Here is a 23234-nt window from a genome sequence, read left to right on the forward strand (position 1 = left end):
ATTAAAAAAATATATTTTTTGAAATATTATTTATTAAGAATATTTCTAATTAATGAGACTTTTGCTGCTGAACTTCTTGAGCAAGTCTCTCAAAATCAGGGACGTATGCCGTAATCTTCATCTTTAAGCATGCTGAGAGACTCGCATTGTTCAGACGGTTTCTTTATTTATTTTTAATATAGTTCATGTTTGAAAATATTTGCCCGCAGAATTTCATTAAATCAAAAACTGAGAGAAGTCCAAATGCAAATATTTTCAAATTTATATATGCATCCGATAAGCTACTCCACACATTGAACACAATTTGGCCTTGCTTTTTCAACTCGTCTATCGCCGTCCATTTGTGTAGAATTGCAAGGGCAGCCTTTTGCCTCTCCAAATTCTCAATTTCAGTTTAAAGGCACTTTAATCTTGCTTTCCACATGTCCTTGATTTTTAAGTCCTCTAACTCCATTTCAAGCTTTGCTTCATGTGGGCTAAAAGTTAAAGAGCCTCAGGTTGCCAACCCCTGCTATAGAGGATATAAACTAGTCTGTAATCAAATCACAAAGGATGTTAGGCAAGCTAAGGCATATTATAAGAAGTCTCTGGCAAAAAATGCAAAGAAAAGCAGCAATGCTTGTTTACTTACATTAGAAGGAAGGGGTTGAATCAGATTGATCCATTTGATATCAAAGGTTAAACTATTGGTGATCCTCCTGCTCATGTTGATAACAAACTGAATGTGTATTTTTCATCTACATTTGCACATGAGGAATTCTTTAGGGAAGGGGATGCCAGAAATTTATCAAATTCTAATAGAGAGCAAAATTATTTTGTGATAAGTGAGAGGAAAGTGGAAGAGAACATAAAAAAGGCACCTGGAATGGATGGGATCTATCCAATTATATTAAAGAATGCAGAAGAGGTAAACAGACCCTTAGCCACAATTATGACAGCATCTTTGGGTTCAGGAAAGTTTCTTATGGACTGGAGATGTGAGACTGTATCCCCAGTTCACAAATAGGGATCAAAGGGTGACATGAGTAATTACAGACCTGTTAGTTTAACATCTGTTCCAGGGAAAATAATGGAGTGACTGGTAAGAGACATAATGCAGGACCATCTAGACAGCAATGTAATTATATTGCAGTCACAGCATGAATTTGTTAAAGTGCAATCTCAACCAACCAATCTCATTGGATATTATGGAACAATAAGAAATTGATTGGATGCAAAAAATAATTTTGATATGATATACTTGGATTTCACAAAAGCTTTTGATGCTGTTCCACATAGAAGACTGCTATACAAATTGAAGCAGTGTGGTATTAGGGGCAAGTTACTGCTATGGATAAAGGTATGGTTCAGTGGAAGAAGACAGAGAGTAGTTATTAATGGATGCTGCTCTTTCTGGACTAATCTTATTTGTGGAGTTCCCCAGTGTTCACTGCTAGGCCTTTATCTATATTTATTAATGACAATATATCAGGTTTAAATAAACCTGATATATTGTCATTGTCTAACTTTGAAGATGATACAAAGGTTGGCAGGATGGTTAATGACAGTAATCAGGGTTATTTGTTATTTGATTTTTAGGAGCATTGGCAACTAAGGCCATATGGCTCCGGGATATGCGGTGGTCATTCCCTGACCTTTCCGCATCCTCCATATTTGGTGGTGACGGGCTCGAACCCCGGTCTAATCAAGAAGCGTGTGCTACGCACTGCTGCTCCTTCCCACCTGGCTACGGAGGCGCCGTAATCAGGGTAAGCTGATTGTTAACAGGAGAGATTGCTTCTACAGGGATGGGATACACTTAAATAGAAAGGGTGCAAGAATATTTGCTGATGCTATCGAGGCAATGTCAGGTGGGTCGGAAAACTGCTAGCTTGGGGGGGGATTCACAGACTAATAGATTAACAGCAGCTGCAGGCAGAGGTGGAAATAATTCTTGCACTGCTTCAACTGGAATGAGCAGCAGCCAAGAAAGCAAGTTGATGGGGATTTCAGGAACTGCTGGGAGTCATGAAACAAGCAAATACATGGGCTGTGTTAGAGAAACTAAGAGTAAGAAAAGGCACATGTATACTTGCATGTACACCAATGTTAGGAATATAGTAAATAAATTTGATGAATTTAAAGTGCTGGCCAAGACATCAAAGGTGGATATTGTTGGGATATCAGAGATGTGGTGTCACACAGATATAAGGAATGCAGAATTGAAATTTGAAGAGTATAATGTGTACAGAAAGGATAGACAGAGTAGGAAGGGAGGAGGGGTTATGCTGTTAGTTAAAATACACATTAAATCTAATGAAGTGCATCCAGTTGACATAGATGTGCAATTTTGAATCAGTTTGGTGTGACATAAGCACTGGGAAAGCAAAAATGAGGGTAGGAGTTTGTTATAGGCCTGATAACTTTATTGGGTACAATGAACAATTATACATAGAAATAGAGTGGGCCAGTAAATCAGAGTGTCTTATAATGGACGATTTTAACTTCCCAGATATTGACTGGAACTTGTGGATTAGTCACTCGCACATAAGCAAGGCTTTTGTGGATTTATTGGATGATTGTTTTCTACAGCAGCTTGTAGATTAATTTAATTTCAGGAACTGATGGAAGTAATGCTCTTGATCTGATTATCAGCAGTGATTATTCATGCATTAAAAATTTAGAGATAAAGTCACCACTAGGTGGCAGTGATAACAGTGTACTGATGTGGGATTTACTTAAAGATACAACTACCATCAGGGGTAAAGGGAAGGGTATTTGCTTTTGTAAAGGCGACTACAGCGGTCTCAGAGATTTTTTAAGTTCTATAAACTGGGACCAACTGATGATGTAACCAACAGCAAATTCTAAATGGAAAGCATTCAATGAAGTAATCTTGGAAGCTACTAGGCTTTTTGTTCCAACTAAGAAATATTATTCTAGGTTTAGGCCCAAATAGATGTCAGATGAACTAACGAGACTCGTGGCAGAGAAGAAAAATACATTGGAAGCATATAAATTATCAAGCAACACAGAAGCCTATGGTATATACAAGCTAATCTAATCAATTCACAAAGGGGGTTAGGCAAGCAAAGGCAGATTATGAGAAATCTTTGGCAATGGATGCAAAGAAAAACAGCAAAGACTTCTATACTTATATAAACTCTAAAAGGAAGGGGATGAATCAGATTGGACCATTTGATATCAATGGTTTGACTGTAGATGATCATTCTCAGATGGCTGCAGAACTAAATGAGTATTTTTCATCTACATCGAAACACGAGGAGTTATTTAAGGAGAAGAGGGCCAGGTGTTTATCAAACTAACAGGGAGTTAAATGATTTTGTAATAACTGAGAGCAAAGTGGAGGAGAAATTGTTGAAGGTAAACATAAGAAAAGCACCTGGGGGGTGAATGGGATCTATCCAGTTATATTAAAGGAGGCAGCAAAGGAAGTAAGCAAACCCTTAGCCATAATTATGAGAGCTCCCTTGGACTCAGGGGAGGTATCCATGGACTGGAGATATGCAAATGTGACCCCAATTCACAAAGGAGGATCAAAGGGCAACACAAGTAATTACAGACCTGTTAGTTTAACTTCTGTTCCAGGGAAATTAATGGAGGCATTGGTTATAGAAGAACTGCAGTATCATCCAGACAAAATTTCACTTTTAGCTCGGACACAGCATGGGTTTGTTAAGGGGAAGTCTTGTCTGACCAATTTGATTGGATAATATGATGTGGTCACAAAGGAACTGGATGCAAAGAATAATTCTGATATCATAAATTTGGATCTTAGAAAGGCTTTTGATACTGTTGCACATGGAAGACTGCTGCACAAATTGGAGCAGTGTGGCAATGGAGGCAAATTTCTGCTATGGATAAAGGGATGGTTGAGTGGGAGAAGACAGAGAGTGGTAATCAATAGTCCTTTTCATGGACTAATGTTATTAGTGGTGTACCCCAGGGTTCAGTATTGGGCCCATTGTTGTTTTGTATATTTATCAATGATATTGATGACGGTATATCAAGCTTAATGCCAAAGTCTGCAGATGATAAAAAGGTTGGGAGGATTGTTAATAACAGTAATGACAGTATGCTGCTGCAACAGGATCGGGAAAAGTTGGGCAGATCGGCTGAGAAGTGGCAACTGAAGTTTAACATTGACAAATGCAAAGTACTTCATATGGGTAGCAGTAACCCCAGAGAAATGTACCAACTGGGGGCATTACGCTCAGGGTAGTGGAGAATGAAAGAGACCTGGGGGTTATTGTGCAATCAGATATGAATTTTTTTCTGAGCAGTGCAGACAGGCTGCCAGAGTAGATCATGTGGTCTTTTCAATGATATACAGGAATTTTGCGAGCAGGGATAAGGAGGTGATTATCCCCTTGTATAAGGCAATGGTCAGGCCACACCTTGAGTACCGCATACAGGTCTGGAAGCCTGGTTTCAGGAAGGATATAGAGTTACTAGAACAAATACAGAGAAGGGTAACAAGACTGGTGAGGGGATCAAAGGGGTGCTGTTATGAAGAAAGACTTAAGTTCTGGAAATTGTAGCTTCTGGAGACTAGACACCTGTGAGGCGATCTGATTGAGGTGTATAAGGCCTTGAATGGATTGAGCAGGCTCAATGCTGATGGTATTCTTCCTCTTGCTCAGATTATGAACCCGAGGGAACATAAATTCAAATTGAGGAAAGACAGTTGTAGAATAGATGTGTAGAAATTTTCCTTTAGTCAGCGGGTAGTTGATTGCTGGAACAAACTTCCATCTGTCATCGTGGAAGTTGATAGCTTAAATAAATTCAAGGAAGAACTAGACAAACATTTGGATCAAATGGATGGGTGAAATGGGAAGGGTTTTTTTTTTTTTTTTTTTGGCTGATGCTGTATAAGCTTGCTTTCTTGCATCATATGCCTCTACTAATGCTAAATGCTAAGCTACTGGAAAAGGATCTAAGAAAATTAGGCAGAAAGGTACTGCATATGGGTAGCAGTAATCCAAGATAAATGTAACAACTGTGTGGTATCACATTCAGGGTAGTGGAAAATGAAAAAGACCTGGGTGTGACTGTGCAGTCAGATATGAAGCTCTCTGAGGAATGCAGACAGGTGCTAGGATAGCTCATGAGGTTTTGTCTATGATATACATGAACTCTGCCAGCAAGGATAAATGGGTGATTATTCCATTGTATAAGTAATGATTAGTCCATATCTTGAGTACTGCATACAGGTCTGGAGGCTTTGTTTTAGGACTGGAATGGGTGCAAAAAGGACAAATCGATGACTGGGTGCAAAGAAGGGCAAATCAATTTTTATGAAAGGGAAAAGTCCCTCCCTTTGCACTTCATCTTTAAGTAAATCCTACATCAATACACTGTGTTAACTGCCATCCTCTGGTTCTTTTATCTCCAGATTGTTAAATGTTTGCTTGAAGATAATCAGAACAAGAGAACTGATTTCTTGCACTGCCTTCCTAATAAAACAGTCATCCAATAAATCCATAAAAGTCTTGCTACTAAGTGGGTGGCCAACCTACAAGTTCTAGTCAATATCTGGGAGGTTAAACTCCTCCATTATAAAATATTATGATTTGTTGACCCACTTTGTCTGTATAGCTGTTCATTGTATTCATCAGGCCTATAACACACTTCTACTGTCATTTTTGTTATCTCATTGCTTACGTAACAAATTGACTCAACAATGCACAGACTGCCCATGTCAACTGGATGCACTTCCTTAGATTTTATGTGCTTCTTAACTAAGAGAATATTTAAGAAGCACATAAAATCGCCTCTCCTGCCCCGTCTGTATACATTGTACCTCCCATATTAAAATTCTGCATCCTTTATGTTTGAGTAACGGTATGTCTCTAATATCTCAACGATGTCTGTATTTGATAATTTAATCAGTGCTTCAAATTCATCAAATTTATTGGTATGCTCCTAGAATTAGCATACAGGCATGTATAAAAGCACCTGTTTTTAATCTTAGTAACTCTAATGCCGTCCACGTATTTGCTTGTTCCATGAGGACCTCCAGCAGGCCTTGTAATACTTGACACCTTGCTTTCCAGATTGCTGCATGTTCCAATAGAAATAGTGCAAGAATCACATCTCTAAGTGTGATTGCTGTTAATCTATTAGTCTGCGCATCCCTACCTCCTCACCAGGCAGAGGTTTTCTGACCAAACTAATATTGCCTCAATAGTATCAGCAAATATTCTTGCATACCCTTCTATTTAAGTTTATTCCATCCCTGAAAAAAGTCTCTCCTGTTAATAAGCAGACCATGCAGATCAAACTCCCTTCACAGAGCTTTACCTATAAAAAAAATTTAACTGCAAGGGATCCACCCTAGGCAAACTAACTGGTGAAAGGGTTAGTGTATTGTGTCACCTTTGCAGTGATCCTACATATGTGCTTCTCGGACTCCTTCCAGTCACTGGTGGCAGAGCAGAGCCAGCAAGATTACACATTAGCTGATCTGGATGCTTCCAATAGGGTTAGTTTGGTGGACCATCTGGTGGCCAACCTGTGAAAACTATTTTGATGCTTTATTGTGGAAGAGTTGTAAGTAATATTGAAGCTTATCATGATGCCTGTGACGAACTCAACAGATATGATTCATATTACATAATAAAAGAGATAAAATGATAATAGTTTTGTTCTAGAGACCAAAAGTGTTTGGCATGAGGCAAAAAGAGTTATCTACTGCCTGGTCATACCTAGTGTCATACAGATTTGGTCATTCCTCTGTGTGGTGTGCACACTACACAGAATTAGTTGGAAACCAGTTTATGCAATTAAATCCACATCACTCATCCCCTGTTTATACTGATTAAAATTTTTTTAAACAGTTAAAAGTTTTAACCAATGAATGCTGATCATCTCCAGTATACTAGAGGCAATCAACATTCATAGTATCATCACTTAACACAAGTGGATATACCCAGGATTACTAATAGTCTCATAATCATAAAGATGATGATGAGACTAGTAACAAAATGACTGCATGTTGTCAAATTATATGCATGAAAATTACAATGAACTAAATAAGATCTTGGCTCATATTTACTAGTTTATTAAAATGTTTATTAAGAAAAACCTTAGCTATCACAACTAGAGAATGTTCTTGACAAACTGTGACCAAAGATTCTATTAATGTTAATATGTTTTATACATATTGGCTGGTCACGGATTTTGCTAGGTGCACCATGACTTAATGCCGCATAAAACTTCACCAGCAACAAAAGTTATACATCTTGTTCTCTCACAGCAGGAAAATTAGACAGTTCCAATTTTTGACCAACAGTCCAAGGTGCTATTCCACATAGAGAAATAAAAGTTAAATACATAAAGAAATCTAAAAGCTTTTCATTATGCATATGGGATATCCCTCTTGGATTGCTGTCATAATTTCTCATACAAGAACCTGCATTTTTATGTTCCAATAAAATAGTCATTAAAATGTCATAAAATAGTCGTAAAATAGTCAATAAAATAAATAGTCATTAAAATTTTGATTTTAGACATGAAACAAAAAAAAAAACAAAGTGGATGGTATATAACATTCTTTTTTGTTTTGATAATTCAGATATTTGCCACAAGTGATTACACTTATAAGATCCCTTTCAGGCTAGCTACACCAAACTAATATCAAACATTGTAACAGTAAATAAGATTATGCAATAAACTGATAGACTGACAGGTAAGTTTACCAGTAATAAGTTATCCAGAAAGTGACTGATTTACAGGTGCTTCAAGGTTAACAAATACGGGTACAGCAAAGTATCCACTGGGTGCATGTAATCAAAAACCTCAAGCAAAGTTAGATTTAGTGAACGATTAAATGCCTGACCAATGATGAGCAGCAAAGTATAACCAAAGTATGAAGTGCAAATATGTTAGAGTGGCTATATGTGATCTGGATAACTTGATCTCAAAGATATAACTGTAAATAGGTAAATCAGCAAAAAAGGTGCTCCTGTATATTTAGATTAGTTGGAACCACCAACAGCAAAATTTCTGCCTCCTATTATGAGGCCCTAAGCATGCAACTAATAATATTAATCTGATCTTATTTAAATAACTAGTTATAAAATAACTTACCCAGTAAATAGACTGGTAAAGTAAATAACTGATGATACTGTTTACTTATCATAATTGTTATAGGCAAAATAACTTATAGCAAATGTTTTTATGTCGGCAAAATAATACTACAAACCTAGTAAAGACCATGATAATTATAAGCAGAACTTCATTTATCTTATGTGAATGGAATGACTTAGATTGCTTCAGATAGAAGAAATCTCATATAATAGAAATCCAACCTTTCACCCTTTTTTTTTTATATGGATCTGGTTCATTTATTACTGAACAAAATTTATTATGTACAGTAACTGCAATGAAAAGTATATATGCAGAGAATAATTTTGAAAAGTTCTTCTTAAGCATAATACAGTTGCATTTGTATTTGTAAAATAGGCAATATATGTAATGTGAAATAAATTGATAAATCTGTAATTTTACTCTTGTTATACTACCCCCCCCCCACAAAAAAAAAAAAAAAAAAAAAAAAAAAACAGTTTTCCAAAATGTTAAAATTATAAGTTATTGCCAAATTAATCTTGCTTTTATTGCCAATTAACATTACGGCTGTTAATATTTTCCAATGCACTGAGAGAGAGAGAGAGAGAGAGAGAGAGAGAGAGAGAGCGCATTTTTTTTTTTAAATAAAATATCAATAGTAAATACAGTAAATTACAATAAATACTGTTGATATAATATATAAATAATAATAAATAAATATAATTAGTTCATATATACAAAATATAAGAACCAAAAGTCGGGACAGCTTAGAAGAATATCTTTAATAACCAATTAAGAAATAGGTTATCAAAGAAATTGTTGAACACAACCATGACCACGAGTGGTTGACTAATGCTGACTTATGGTTCATGTTGTAAATTAAGTGAGCTGTCCTGAATATTTTAAACATATTCAAAATCATAATTATAATCAAGATAGAGAAATTTTACTTTTTAATTAGTCAACACTGATAGGGGAGGATAAAATTCTATACCTACTTGTCTTTCCTAAATGGACCCGTAACATGAGTATCAACCCAAAATGGCCATAGAGTATAATCTGTAAAATGAAAATGATATATAATTTTTTATGTATAATTCAAGCTCCAGTTTTTGATTTAATAATATAAAATACCAAGTGATTCAAATTCATGTACCCCAAATTGTAAGAATTAATTTATCATTAATTATTTGAAGAACTTTGATCCTAACTGCTATGGCAGCAGCAATGGTCATCCACGAATGTTCAACAGTTACTCTTGTTATAAGTTAGGTTTCAGTTACTAAGCTTTCAGTTAGTGTTTTGTTTACACAATGAAGGTAGCATGTCATTTTCCTAGGTAACGTACATATTTGTAATTGAACATCCATGATGTCCAGACTCATGATCTTTTACACTAATTAAAAGGGGTGATAATAACTTTCATAAATTTGAAGAATTAAAAATTAGTATTGAAACAGAAATTTCAACAATAAAAAACATTAAATCGCATCTCAACAAACATGAAAAGAGATTTTCATGAAAGAAATTTGTGCTTCCATTTGGAAGCAAATGTAGTGCAGAATTGGAATTTGGGGAGTACAATTTGTACAGAAAGGGTCGACAGGACAGGAAGGGTTATGCTGTTAGTCAAGAAACACACAAAGTCTAAGGAAGTGCATCCAAATCACACTGGTGGACAATGCAATGTTGAGTCAGTGTGGTGTAACCTAGGCACTGGGAAAGGGAAAATGAGAGTAGGTGTGTGTGTGTGTTATAGGCCTAATGAATCTGATTAGTATAATGAACAATTGTGCAGAGAAAGAGTAGGCCAGTAAATCAGAATGTTTTATAATGGGGGATTTTAACTTTCCAGATATTCACTGGAACTTGTAGATTGGCCATTTGCACACTAGCAAGACTTTTGTGGATTTATTGGATGACTGTTTTCTACAGAAACATGTTAGACAGGCAACACGAGGAAGTAATACTCTTGATCTGATTATCAGCAGTGATAATTCATGCATGATGGTAGTTACATCTTTAAGGAATGTGCAATTTCCTTAAAGATGTAACTACCATCAAGGGTAAAGGGAAGGGTTTTTGGTTTCGTATAGATGACTACAGTTGTCTCAGACAGTTTTTAAATTCTATACAGTGAGATCAACTGATGATGTTACCAATGGTGAATTCTAAATGAGAAGCCTTCAGCTGAGGACTTAATCTTGGGAGCTACTAGGCTTTTCATACCAACTAAGAAACACTGTTCAAGGTTTAGGCTTAAATAGATGTCAGATGAATTAATCAACGGGTAGTTGATTGCTGGAAGAGACTTCCATCTGTTGCTGTGGAAATTGATAGCTTAAATAAATTTAAGGCTGAACTAGACAAACATTTGGAGTGACCAGATAGGTGAAATGAAAAGGTTTTTTTTTTTTTTTCCTTCGATGATGCTGTATAAGCTTGATTTCTTGCATCATATGCCTCAATTAATGCTAATGCAGCTCATGGCAGAGAAGAAAAATGGATGGGATGCATATAAATTATCAGGCGACACAAAAGCTAGACTGTAATCAAGTCACAAAGGAGATTAAGCAGGCTAAGGCACATTATGAGAAATCTTTGGCAAATGATGCAAAGAAAAAAAGCAAATAGTTCTTTACTTATATAATCTCTAGAAGGAAAGGAATGAATCAGATTTATTCAATTAACATAGATGGTTCGACTATTGATGATCATGCTCAGGTAGCTGATAAACTGAATGAGTATTTTTGCATCTGCATTCACACATGAGGAGTTATTCAAGGAGGGAAACGCCAGAAGTTTACCAAACTCTAACATGGAGCTAAACGATTTTGTAATAATGGAGAGCAAAGTGGAGGAGAAATTGTTGAAGTTAAACATATGAACAGAGAGTGGATGGGATCTATCCAGGTATATTAAAAGACGCAGCAAAGGAAGTAAGCAAACTCTTAGCCATAATTATGAGAGCTTCCTTGGACTCAGGGCAAGTCTCCATGGACTGGAGATGTGCAAATGTATCATCAATTCACAAAGGAGGTTCAAAAGGTGATATAAGTAACCATCGACCTGTTAGTTCAACTTGTGTTCCGGGAAAAATAATGGAATCATTGGTTAAAGAAGCACTGCAGGATCATCTAGAGAAGACTGACTACCGACTGAGATAGCGCCCGGCTAGCTCAGTCGGTAGAGCATGAGACTCTTAATCTCGGGGTCGTGGGTTCGTGCCCCATGTTTTTTTTTAGGCCTAAATGGATGTCAGATGAACAGATGAGGCATATGGCAGAGAAGAAACATGCATGGGATACATACAAATTAACACATGACACAGAAGCCTATGATAGATACAAGTTGATCTGTAACCAAGTTACAAAGGAGGTTAGACAGGCGAAGGCAGAGTACGAGAAATCTTTGGCAAGGGATGCAAAGAAAAACAGCAAAGAGTTCTTTACTTATGTAAACCCTAGAAGGAAGGGGATGAATCAGATTGGACCACTTGATATCGATGGGTCAACTGTTGATGATCCTGCTCAGGTAGCTAACAAACTAAATGAATATTTTGCATCGACATTCACACATGAGGAGTTATTTAGCGAGGGGAAAGCCAGAGGTGTATTCAACTCTAGCAGTAAGCTAGAGAATCTTGTAATAACTGAGAGTAAAGTGGAGGAGAAACTGTTGAAGATAAACACAAGAAAGGCACCCAGGGTGGATGGGATCTATCCAGTTATATTAAAGGAGGCAGCAGAGGAAGTAAGCAAACCCTTAGCCATAATTATGAGAGCTTCCTTGGAGTCAGGGGAGGTACCCACAGACTGGAGATGTGCAAATGTGACCCCAATTCATAAAGGAGGATCAAAGGCTGACACAAGCAATTATAGACCTGTGAGTTTAATTTCTGTTCCACGAAAATTAATGGAGGCACTAGTTAAAGAAGCATTGCAGGATCATTTAGACAAGACTTCAGTTATAGCTCGGACACAGCATGGTTTTGTTAAGGGGAAGTCTTGCCTGACCAATTTGATTGGACACTATGATGCAGTCACAAAGGAACTGGATGCAGGAAATAACTTTGATATTATATACTTGGATCTTAGAAAGGCTTTTGATACTGTTGAACATGGAAGACTGCTGCATAAATTGGAACAGTGTGACATTGGAGGCAAATTGCTGCTGTGGATAAAGGGGTGGCTGAGGGGGAGAAGACAGAGAGTGGTAATCAATGGACACTGCTCATCGTGGACTAATGTTATTAGTGGAGTCCCTCAGGGCTCAGTGTTGGGTCCATTATTCTTTTCTGTATTCATAAATAATATTGATGATGGTATAACAAGCTTAATGTCGAAGTTTGCAGACGATACAAAGGTAGGCAGGGTTGTCAAGGACACTACTGACACTATGCTGCTGTAACAGGATCTGGAAAGGTTGAGGAGATGGGCTGAGAGGTGGCAAATGAAGTTTAACATTGACAAATGTAAAGTGCTACACATGGGAAACAGCAACCCCAGAGCAACGTATCAACTCTGCGGTACTACACTGACAGTGGTAGAGAATGAAAGGGACCTGGGGATGGTTGTGCAGGCAGATATGAAGTTATCTGAGCAGTGCAGACGGGCTGCAAGAGTAGCTCATGGTGTATTGTCAATGATATATAGGAATTTTTCTAGCAGGGATAAGGATGTGATTATTCCCTTGTATAAGGCAATGGTCAGGCCACACTTAGAGTACTGTATACAGGTCTGGAGGCCTCATTTCAAGAAGGATGTAGAGCTGCTGGAACGAGTACAGAGAAGGGCAACAAGATTACTGAATGGAACAAAGGGATGCTCTTACGAAGAAAGGCTTAAGTTTTGCAAATTACAGTGTCTGGAGACTAGGCACCAGCGAGGTAATCTGATAGAGGTGTATAAAGCATTGAATGGTTTGAGCATGCTCAATGCTGATGGGATTCTTCCCCTCGCTCAGAATAATCACCTGAGAGGGCATAAATTCAAATTGAGGAAAGACAGATGTAGGATAGACGTGCAGAAATTTGCCTTTAGCCAGCGAGTGGTTGGTTGGTGGAACAGACTTCCATCCCTTGTCGTGGAAGTTGATAGCCTAAATAAGTTTAAGGCTCAGCTGGACAGGTATTTTGAACGAACAGAGGGGTGAAGTGGAAGTGGGTTTTTTTTTTGGCTGATGCTGCATAAGCTTGCTTTCTTGCATCAAATGCCTCTACTAATGCTAATGCTAAGACTTCAGTTATAGCTTGGATACAGCATGGGTTTATTAAGGGGAAATCTTGTCTGACCAATTTGATTGGATAGTTCCAGTTTTTGCATCCAGTTCCTATATGGTCACATAGGAACTGGATGCAAAGAATAATGGTGATATCATATATTTGGATCTTAGAAAAGCTTTTTATAGAGTTGCACATGGAAGAGTGCTGTAAAAATTGGAGCAGTATGGCATTAAGGGAAAGTTGCTACAATAGATAAAGGGATGGTTGAGTGGGAGACAACAGAGAGTGGTAATCAATGAACACTGCTCTTCTTGGACTAATGTTATTAGTGGAGCTCTCCAGGGTTCGGTGGTGGGCCCATTGATGTTTTGTGTATTCATCAATGATACTAATACAGGCTTAATTCGTATATCAGGCTTAATTTCCAAGTTTGCAGATGATACAAAGGTTGGCAGGGTTGTTAATGACAGTAAAGACATTATGTGCAACAGGATCTAGATAAGTTGGACAAATGGGCTGAGAAGTGACAACTGAAGTTTAACATTGAAAAATGCAAAGTACTGCATATGGGTAGCAGTAACCCAAGAGAAATGTACCAATTGTGTGCTACTACGCTCAGGAAAGTGGAGAATGAAAAAGAATTTAGGGTAATTGTGCAGTCAGATATGAAGTTCTCTGAGCAGTGCAGATGAGCTGCCAGAGCAGGTCATAGAGTCTTGTCAATCATATATAATGGAATTTTGCTAGCAGGGACAAGCAGGTGATTATTATTATTATTATTAGCTATATGGTGAAAGAAAGTCTGAGGCTTATGCTGCATTAGCAAAAAAAAAAAAAAATAATATTCCCAAGTTACCCTGAGAGAGAGAGTCAAAAGGGAATCACCAAGAAAGAGAAGAATGATGATTATCCAGCTTAGGACCCTGGCTGTGCCAAGCCCATATTCACCAGACGTGAGCCCCTTTATCCCATTGTACAAGGCAATGGTCAGGCCACACCTTCAGTACTGTGTACAGGTCTGGAGGCCTCATTTTAGGAAGGATGTAGAGTTGCTAGAATGAGTATAAAGAAGGGCAACAAGATTGGTGAGGGGAACAAAGGGGTGCTGTTACCAAGGAAGGCGTAAGTTCTGTAAATTGCAGTGTCTGGAGACTAGGCACCTGCGAGGTGACCTGATTGAGGTGTATAAGGCCTTGAACGGGTTGAGTAAGCTCAATACTGATAGGATTCTTCGTCTTGCTTAGATTACAAACCTGAGGGGACAGATTCAAATTAAGGAAAGACAGCTGTGCGGAAATTTTCCTTTCGCCAGCGAGTAGTTGATTGCTGGAACAGATTTACATCTCTTGTTGTGAAAGTTGATAGCTTAAATAAATTTAAGGCTCAGCTAGCCAGGCATTTAGAGAAAATGGATGGGTGAAATGGGAGGTTTTTTTTTTTTTTTTTTTTTTTTGGCTGATGCTGCATAAGCTTGCTTTCTTGCATTGTATGCCTCAACTAATGCTAATGCAAAGGAGGTCACTTTCAATGTTTATTGCGTCTCTGTTATTAATATGTTTATAATAACAACAGCAAACTACAAAGAACAAAGAATATGAATAACATGGAGCCAGAGGAGGAAGAGCAAGAAGAAATACAATCCAGAGTAGTATAAGTCGAAAGAGATGAGGTTATATCTAGAATAGAAGACGAGTGGAAGAAGGCCTTAATAAATTCGAGGGAATGGACACCATAAAGACCCATTTAATGCTGAAGTAGATCCAATAGAATCCCAAAATGTAGAGTCACAAACCACTCATATTGTCAAATTGGCCTCAAATAAACAAACCGCCTCAAATTGGGCACATTACCTCGACATCAACAATACAACACTGGAGGCCATCCACACAGCCGTATACTGTGCTGCTATAGCAGCCACTAGAATTAATGGAAGAGAAATGAGGAACCAGCAGCCACTGAAAAAAGAAGGAACCACCATATTGGCAAGGAAGACTTTAGCAGAAGATACAAGAATTAAGAGTCAAGATATGACAGCTGACCCAGTACCAACGAGGTAATAGGAGTAAGAAATTGATTGGAAAAGTGATGAGCATCCTCAAGAGAGACGACTAGAACAAACACGAGATCGAAAATTAGAGTATAGGAGAATACTTAGACACGCGCTGAAGCAGAACCTCCTTGCACTCAACAAGAGACTATGCTGATACAGAGAGCTCCGAGAGAAATATAAACAACCAAATCTTCGATGAAAACCAAAGAGCATTCTACAGGTGTATCAGACAAGGTAGAAAGATGAAAATGGATGAATCAAGCAAAATATGATTGAGGAGTTCTGGAGTAACATATGGAGCAGTGAAGTAAGATGTAATGGTGGTAATTGTGCAGGCAGATATGAAGTTCTCTGAGCAGTACAGACGGCTGCAAGAGTAGCTCATGGTGTCTTATCAATGATATACAGGAATTTTTCTAGCAGGGATAAGGAGGTGATTATTCCCTTGTATAAGGCAATGGTCAGGCCACACCTTGAGTACAGTATACAGGTCTGGAGGCCTCATTTCAAGAAGGATGTAGAGCTGCTGGAACGAGTACAGAGAAGGGCAAAGGTTAGTGAATGGAACAAATGGTTGCTCTTGTGAAGAAAGGCTTAAGTTTTACAAATTACAGTGTCTGGAGACTAGGCACTGGCGAAGTGACCTGATAGAGGTGTATAAAGCCTTGAATGGTTTGAGCATGCTCAATGCTGATGGGATTCTGCCTCTTGCTCAGAATAATCACCTGAGAGGGCATAAATTCAAATTGAGGAAACACAGATGTAGGATAGATGTCCGGAAATTTGCCTTTAGCCAGCGGGTAGTTGGTTGGTGGAATAGACTTCCATCCCTTGTTGTGGAAGTTGATAGATTAAATAAATTTAAGGCTCAGCTGGACAGGTATTTCGAACGAATGGACGGGTGAAGTGGAAGTTTTTTTTTTTTTTTCTGGCTGATGCCGCATAAGCTTGCTTTATTGCATCATATGCCTCTACTAATGCTAATAACAACCAAGCCCCCCTGGATAGAACTAGAATGAAAGAAAATCAATGAGATACAAGAGATGACAGAATGGGAGATTCTGGAGGAAGAAGTACAACGGTTGAACAGGAAGTCCCACAATGGAGAAATTGTTGAAGTTAAACATAAGAAAGGCACCTGGAGTACATGAGATCTATCCAGTTATATTAAAGGAGGCAGCAAATGAAGTAAGCATACCCTTAGCCATAATTATGAGAGCATCCTTGGGCTCAGGAAAGTCCCCACGGACTGGAGATGTGCAAATGTATCTCCAATTCACAAAGGGGGATCAAAGGGTGACACAAGTAATTACAGACCTGTTAGTTTGACTTCTGTTCCAGGGAAAATAATGGAGTCACTGGTTAAAGAAGCATTGCAGGATCATCTAGACAACACAGTAGTAATAATTCAGATGCAGCATGGGTTTTTCAAGGGGAAGTCGTGTCCGACCAACTTGATTGGATAGTATGATGTGGTCACAAAGGAACTGGATGCAAAAAATGATTTTGATATCATATAGTTGGATTTCAGGAAGCCTTCTGATACTGTTGCACATGGAAGACTATTGTACAAATTGGAGCAGTATGGCATTAAGGGCAAGTTGCTATAACGGATAAAAGGATGGTTGAGTGGGAGAAGAAAGAGAGTAGTAATTAATGGATACTGCTCTACATGGACTAATGTTATTAGTGGTGTCCCTCAGGGTTCGGTGTTGGGCCTATTGTTGTTTTGTATATTTATCAATGATACTGATGAAAGTATATAAAGCTTAATGTCAAAGTCTGCAGATGATACAAAGGTTGACAGGGTTGTTAACAACAATAATGACAGTATGCTGCTGCAACAGGATCTGGAAAAGTTGGATAGATGGGCTGAGAAGTGGCAACTGAAGTTTAACACTGACAAATCCAAAGTACTGCATATGGGTAGCAGTAACCCCAGAGAAATGTACCAAATGGGAGATAACACTCAGGGAATTGGAGAAGACACCTGGGGTAATTGTGCAGTCAGATATGAAGTTTTCTGAGCAGTGCAGCCAGGCGGCCAGAGTAGGGCATGGGGTCTTGTCAATGATATACAGGAATTTTGCGAGCAGGGATAAAGAGGTGATTATCCCCTTGTATAAGGCAATGATCAGGCCAGACCTTGAGTACTGTGTACAGGTCTGGAAGCCTCATTTTAGGAAGGATGTTGAGTTGCTAGAATCAGTACAGAGAAGGGCAACAAGACCGGTGAAGGGAACAAAGGCATGGTGTTATGAAGACAGGCTTAAGTTCTGGAGACTAGACACCTGCGAGGTGACCTGATTGAGGTGTATAAGGCCTTGAATGGATTGAGCAGGCTCAATGCTGGTGGGATTCTTCCTCTTGCTCAGATTACAAACCTGAGGGGGCATAGATTCAAATTGAGGAAAGAGAGTTGTAGAATATATATGTGGAAATTTGCCTTTAGCCAGCGGGTAGTTGATTGCTGGAACAAATTTCCATCTGTTGTTGTGGAAGTTGATAGCTTAAATAAATTCAAGGCAGAACTAGAGAAACATTTGGAATGAATGGATCAGTGAAATGGGAAGGGTTTTTTTTTGGCTGATGCTGTATAAGCTTGCTTTCTTCTATCATGTGCTTCTACCAATGCTAACTACTTATACAAGAAGCTCAGTTGCACACTCAAGCACCTAGCAGAACAGTTCACCCAAATGAGAAGTCACCCAGACACAATTCCAGAGTTTCTTACTCAAGTAATAACATATCTGAACTCTAAAGACTAAGATACCCAGTGAAATACAGGATGATCACCTTTCACTCAACAATGTACAAGATCTTGACCAGCTGCATAACCAAGAAGATATCAAACCACTTGAAAAACCACAACATCATACCCAAACAGCAGAAAGGATGCAAGCAGATGAGCAAAGGATGAAAGGAGCAATTAACTATGGAAGCCACAGTTATGCCGCAACCTGTACATGTCCTTCGATTACTGCAAGGCCTTTGACTCAGTGCTTCACAGCTGGCTAATAATAGAGATGCTAAAAATCTACAAAGTCAATCCGACAGTGACAAACTTCCTGGAGGCAACCAGGGTGAAATAGAGTGTCACCATCAAGGTCGAGAATATTACAACCAGACTGTTCTCCATCAGGAGAGGAATCTTTCAGAGAGATTCCTCGAGACCACTATGGTTCAATACATTATCCACCGTGCTCAACAGCTGCAAATATGGATATAACCTCAAGGAAGGAAAGAAAAACCTGATGTACATGGATGACATCAAGCTCTACGCAGCAACTGAGAAGCAACTCCAGCAACTACTCCGGATCACCAATGAATTCAACAACAATATCAGGATGGAATTTGGTGTAGACAAAGCAAGACTCACGGATTGCACCAGGGGAAATTAGTCGGCGAAAACTAACAGTTACAGATTGGTAAAGAGATTGAAGTCATAACAAGGGGAGAGATCTACAAATACCTGGGGATAATGCAGGCTCAGCAGTTAGAGCACAAGGAGATCAAGGCCTGCCTGACTGAAAAAATACCATCAGAAACTCAGAAGCCTGCTCAAAACAAAGCTGAACAGAGGGAACACAGTTAAAGCCATAAACACCTAGGCAGTCCCATTGCTAATACCGAGCTGGAGAATATCATGATAGAATATCATGATAAAACCAAGGCCATGACCAAGAGCCACCAACACCACCCAAGGCTAGCCATGGAGAGACTAACAATAGCTCAGAAAGAAGGAGGAAGGGGCCTGATAGACCTCATCGAGCAACAGAAGACAGCAATAGCTAACCTGAAGGATTGGTTTCAGACAAACACAGCAGCACTCTACCTGGCCATAAGGAAGATAGACAAGTGGCATACTCCACTCAACCTAAGAGAGGAGTACCTTCCTGCCCAGATGGGACAAATGAAGCTGGAAAGATGGACAAAGAAGACATTCCACAGTAAACAATATAATGACCTCCATCAAGATCACGTATATAAAATGGCTTCCAATGCATGGCTCATGAGCGGGATGCTCTTCCCCAAGACTGTAGGATTCATGCTCACCATCCAAGACTAAGTAATCAATACCAGGAACTACAGAAAATACAGTGCAAAGGAGCCCATAGTGTCAGATGACGCATGTTGACAATGCTATCTGGTCTCAGAAACAATCAAAAACATCACCGCAGGATGCAATGTGATTACCCAGACAGGGCACACTCATAGACATGACCAAGTAGCCAGGATAATACATCAGAAGCTAGTGAGGAAATACCAGTTGATCAAAGAAAACATACCTTATTACAAGTATGAACCCCAGGCCATACTAGAAAACCCCCAACCCACAAACTGTACTGGGACTACACTATAATAACAGACAAGGTAATCCTGCACAACAGGTCAGACATAACCCTTGTCAACAAGAAGGAAAAAGCTACCTATCTGACTGACATAGTGGTGCCCAACACTGGCAACCTCCAGAAAACATATGAAGAAAAGATCAGGAAGTACACAGACCTAAGAGGAGATCAAAGAGATGTGGCATATGCAAGTAATGACCATCCTGATCATAGTATCGACCACAGGTATGGTGCCAAACACTATCGTATCCAAGTATCATCGTAAGGTGGACATGACAACCAGGTTTTTGATGTGAAAACATCTATGGTGGCACTAGAGTAAAATTGATTGGTAATGAAATTTTCTTGTAACAGAAATGACACAATTCTCAAAGGCTTTTGATTGTGTTTGGCATAAAGGTCTTCTAGACATCTTATGGTTTGCCAACTGTTTTTTGTAATTGGTTATCCAGTTTTCTCTCTGATTGCTCACTGAGGGTGATGGTAGATGGCTCTCTGTCTTCTAACTTCTCCACTAATGCCGGTGTCCCCCAAGGTTCAGTTCTTTCCCCCACTCTTTTCCTCTTGTATATTAATGACCTTCTTCCATTGACTGGAAATCCTATCCACAGTTTTGCTGATGATAGCACATTGCATTCCACTTTCCAGTTTGAGAAACCTTGCCCTGCTCAATCAGCTTCAACTTCTCGAATATCTGCTACCAATTCCTTAAATGTCAATCTCCAGGTAATTTTCCAGTGGAGCAAAGACAACTTAGTTGATTTTAATCCTTCTAAAACTCAGTCCTGTCTTATATCTTGCAAAAAGGATTCTTCTGCTCCTATGCTTATCTTCGGTGACACTCCAATTTCTATGCAAGATGATATATCTCTTTTGGGGATTACCCTGACTTTTTAATCTGTCATCTGTCTTGGCACAAGCACATTACAAATATTGCTTCCTTTGCATCTAAAAAACTTAACTTGGTTTTCTCTTTCGCTCTCGGCATTACTTTTATTGCAAACAACTGTTCACTCTGTATAAATCACAAATCCGCCCTACCTTGCAATATTGTTCCCACATCTGGGGCAGTGCTCCCAAAACCTCTCTCAGCCTTCTAGATTCTATTCAGAAGAGGGTAGTTAGGTTAATTAATGACTCATCTCTAACAGAGTCTATCCATTCTCTGTCACATAGACGTGCTGTTTCTGCTGCATGCCTTTTCTACCGATACTTCCATGGGCGCTGTTCTTCTGAATTGGCTTCTATAATTCCTGCTCTCTCTTTCAAAACAGTCCGAACACATGCTGCCATCAGCTAACATCCATTTACTGTCCAACTTCAAATTCACAGAACCAACTTTTCATCTTCCTCGTTTATTCATTCAACTGCTGTTTTTTGGAACAACCTTCCTTCATACATATTTCCTGAAAATTACAGTCTACAAAAGTTCGGAAGTCTAATGTCAACAAATATCTTTCATCTTCTCAACCTCCAACCCAAAGCACAGTACTAAGTACTATAGGTTCTAATACCTCTCATGTTTGGGATTTTCATTAAAAAAAAAAAAAGATTGGTAACAAAGTAAGCTGACCATTTAGATTTTAAATGACACAAATTACATCACTTCCTAAATGGGGCTAACAATACTAACTCGGTCACTAACGTTGATTCGGTAGGGTAAGTAGTTGATTCAGTAGAGTAAGTTCATACTGAGATACAGAAATGACGTCACGTCCTAAAGACTGCTAACTCAGTCACTAATGTTGATTCAGTAGAGTAAGCAGCAAGTAGTAATATTATGCAAGAATAAAAGCTTCGAAGCCACCGAAGAAGTCTCTCATGTCGAAAAGGAATGAGTTCATAAACATGGAGAACGAAAAAAAAAAATGCAGACTTTAATAAAATCTGCAGACTTTATTAAAATAATATTCTTTTACACAAGGCCATTTCATTGCTTAAAATTTAAATGGTTTTGATTCAAGAATGCAACAATAACTCATTGTAAGTAAATTACCTATTGAACATGTATTGCAACCTCAAATTCATAAAACTGTCGGGAAAAAAAAAAAAAATGCTTTAAAATGTTAAGCGTGTTTAGATTTTCACACTAAACCTCTTTAACCTCGTCCAAGCCAAGGATGTTTTCACATAAAATAAAACATCTTTTGTGCATACAGGGTACACACTATTTTTTTTTTTGAATAGACCTAGGAACACATATACACATGGTTAAGGGGGCATATTCCCCTCTACCCCCTCTGAATATGCCCCTAGTGCCAAAGACCCTACATAACACAGCCTAGCAGCAATAGATCTCTCAGAGAACACCTACATGAAACTCCAGAAAGTCGCAATCTTGAACAACTGTAAGACAGTCAGAGAGTTCCTCAATCAATAGTAACACCAGACATAATAAACACCCTGTGCACATGACACCAGTACTTGTCATAAAGTGGAACCCCCATCAGGGAGAAATAATATAATAATAACAATAAAACTTATTGTAATCTATATTATAATTATGTTTATAATAAGAATTGAAACAAACTGAAAATTTACTATGGGTTGCATGTCTTTTGAATCACTCTGTATTACCAGATATATAAAAAATATATTATGCGGTTCATACACATAAATAAAATAAAAAAAAAAACGTTTTTAAATAAAATAAAATAAAAACTTCAAATTTATTACATCTTTGTTGAATTATCAATAATAAAACCACTAAAATTATAATGATGTGAACTAAGATAAGGGACTATTCTCCAATAAGTCTCTTAAGCTTAAATTTAGTAGCTTGTTTTACAAATGTGACAAATGAAGTTATTCTGTTATGGTGTCTGTTTATAAACAACCAACCAATATCTGAACTGTGGTTCAGGTACAGTGGTAAGTCTCAATATATTTCAACAGCAAACTCTTACATATAAAGTTACCACTTGCTGCTTTTACAGCCCATAAGAATAATTCAATACATATTCTCTTACAGTGGTGTGATTGCAACACATGCAAGGTTAGAACTCTGAACCTTTCTCATATTACTGTAACAAATTTTTACTGAAAAAGGCATAAAAGATTGTTCCATTCATAAAATTGTCAACAGCCTTTACTCTTACTTAAGTTTGCAAAGTTGATTGATTGATTTGGGTTTTATTGGCGCACTAGCAACTAAGGCTATAATGCGCCAAGACCAAAGTTTGCAAAGTGCAGTGAACCTAGTGACAAAGCTGTATATCTGATGTTTGCATTATACTTGACTGTTAGAAGATTTCTTATAAATGAATGATTGAATATAGTGAATATAGGTTGATAGCTTCTGGCCTGCCATGAAAACTTTTTTTAGTTTGCTGGCAGTCACATAACATCACATATAATATATAACAACTTTAAGGGTCATTTTGAACCTAATTCAATAGAGATAACACAAACTGGTAAATAGAGAAATTATGAATAATTTTACTATAAGTTTTAGAGACATTATGGTAAAAAAATTATGTTGGAAAGCATTGTCAATTTTACTTTAAGTTACTCCTAAATGAGCAAAGCAAATGAT

General features: G+C 38.1%; 1 protein-coding gene across 1 annotated transcript in view; it reads right to left on the minus strand.

Annotated features, from left to right (window-relative positions):
• Window positions 1–23234, minus strand: part of LOC150078925 (magnesium-dependent phosphatase 1-like) — a 112384-nt gene that overhangs the window by 72664 nt on the left and 16486 nt on the right. The window contains exon 2 of the mRNA XM_090382340.1: window positions 9068–9132. Coding sequence (XP_090238466.1) covers window positions 9068–9099 — 32 coding nt within the window. The 5' untranslated portion in view covers window positions 9100–9132. The remainder of the gene's footprint in view (window positions 1–9067; window positions 9133–23234) is intronic.

This window comes from Mastigoproctus giganteus, chromosome 10 (assembly GCF_048544385.1).
Source record: "Mastigoproctus giganteus isolate SK-2022 chromosome 10, ASM4854438v1, whole genome shotgun sequence".
NCBI lineage: Eukaryota > Metazoa > Arthropoda > Arachnida > Uropygi > Thelyphonidae > Mastigoproctus > Mastigoproctus giganteus.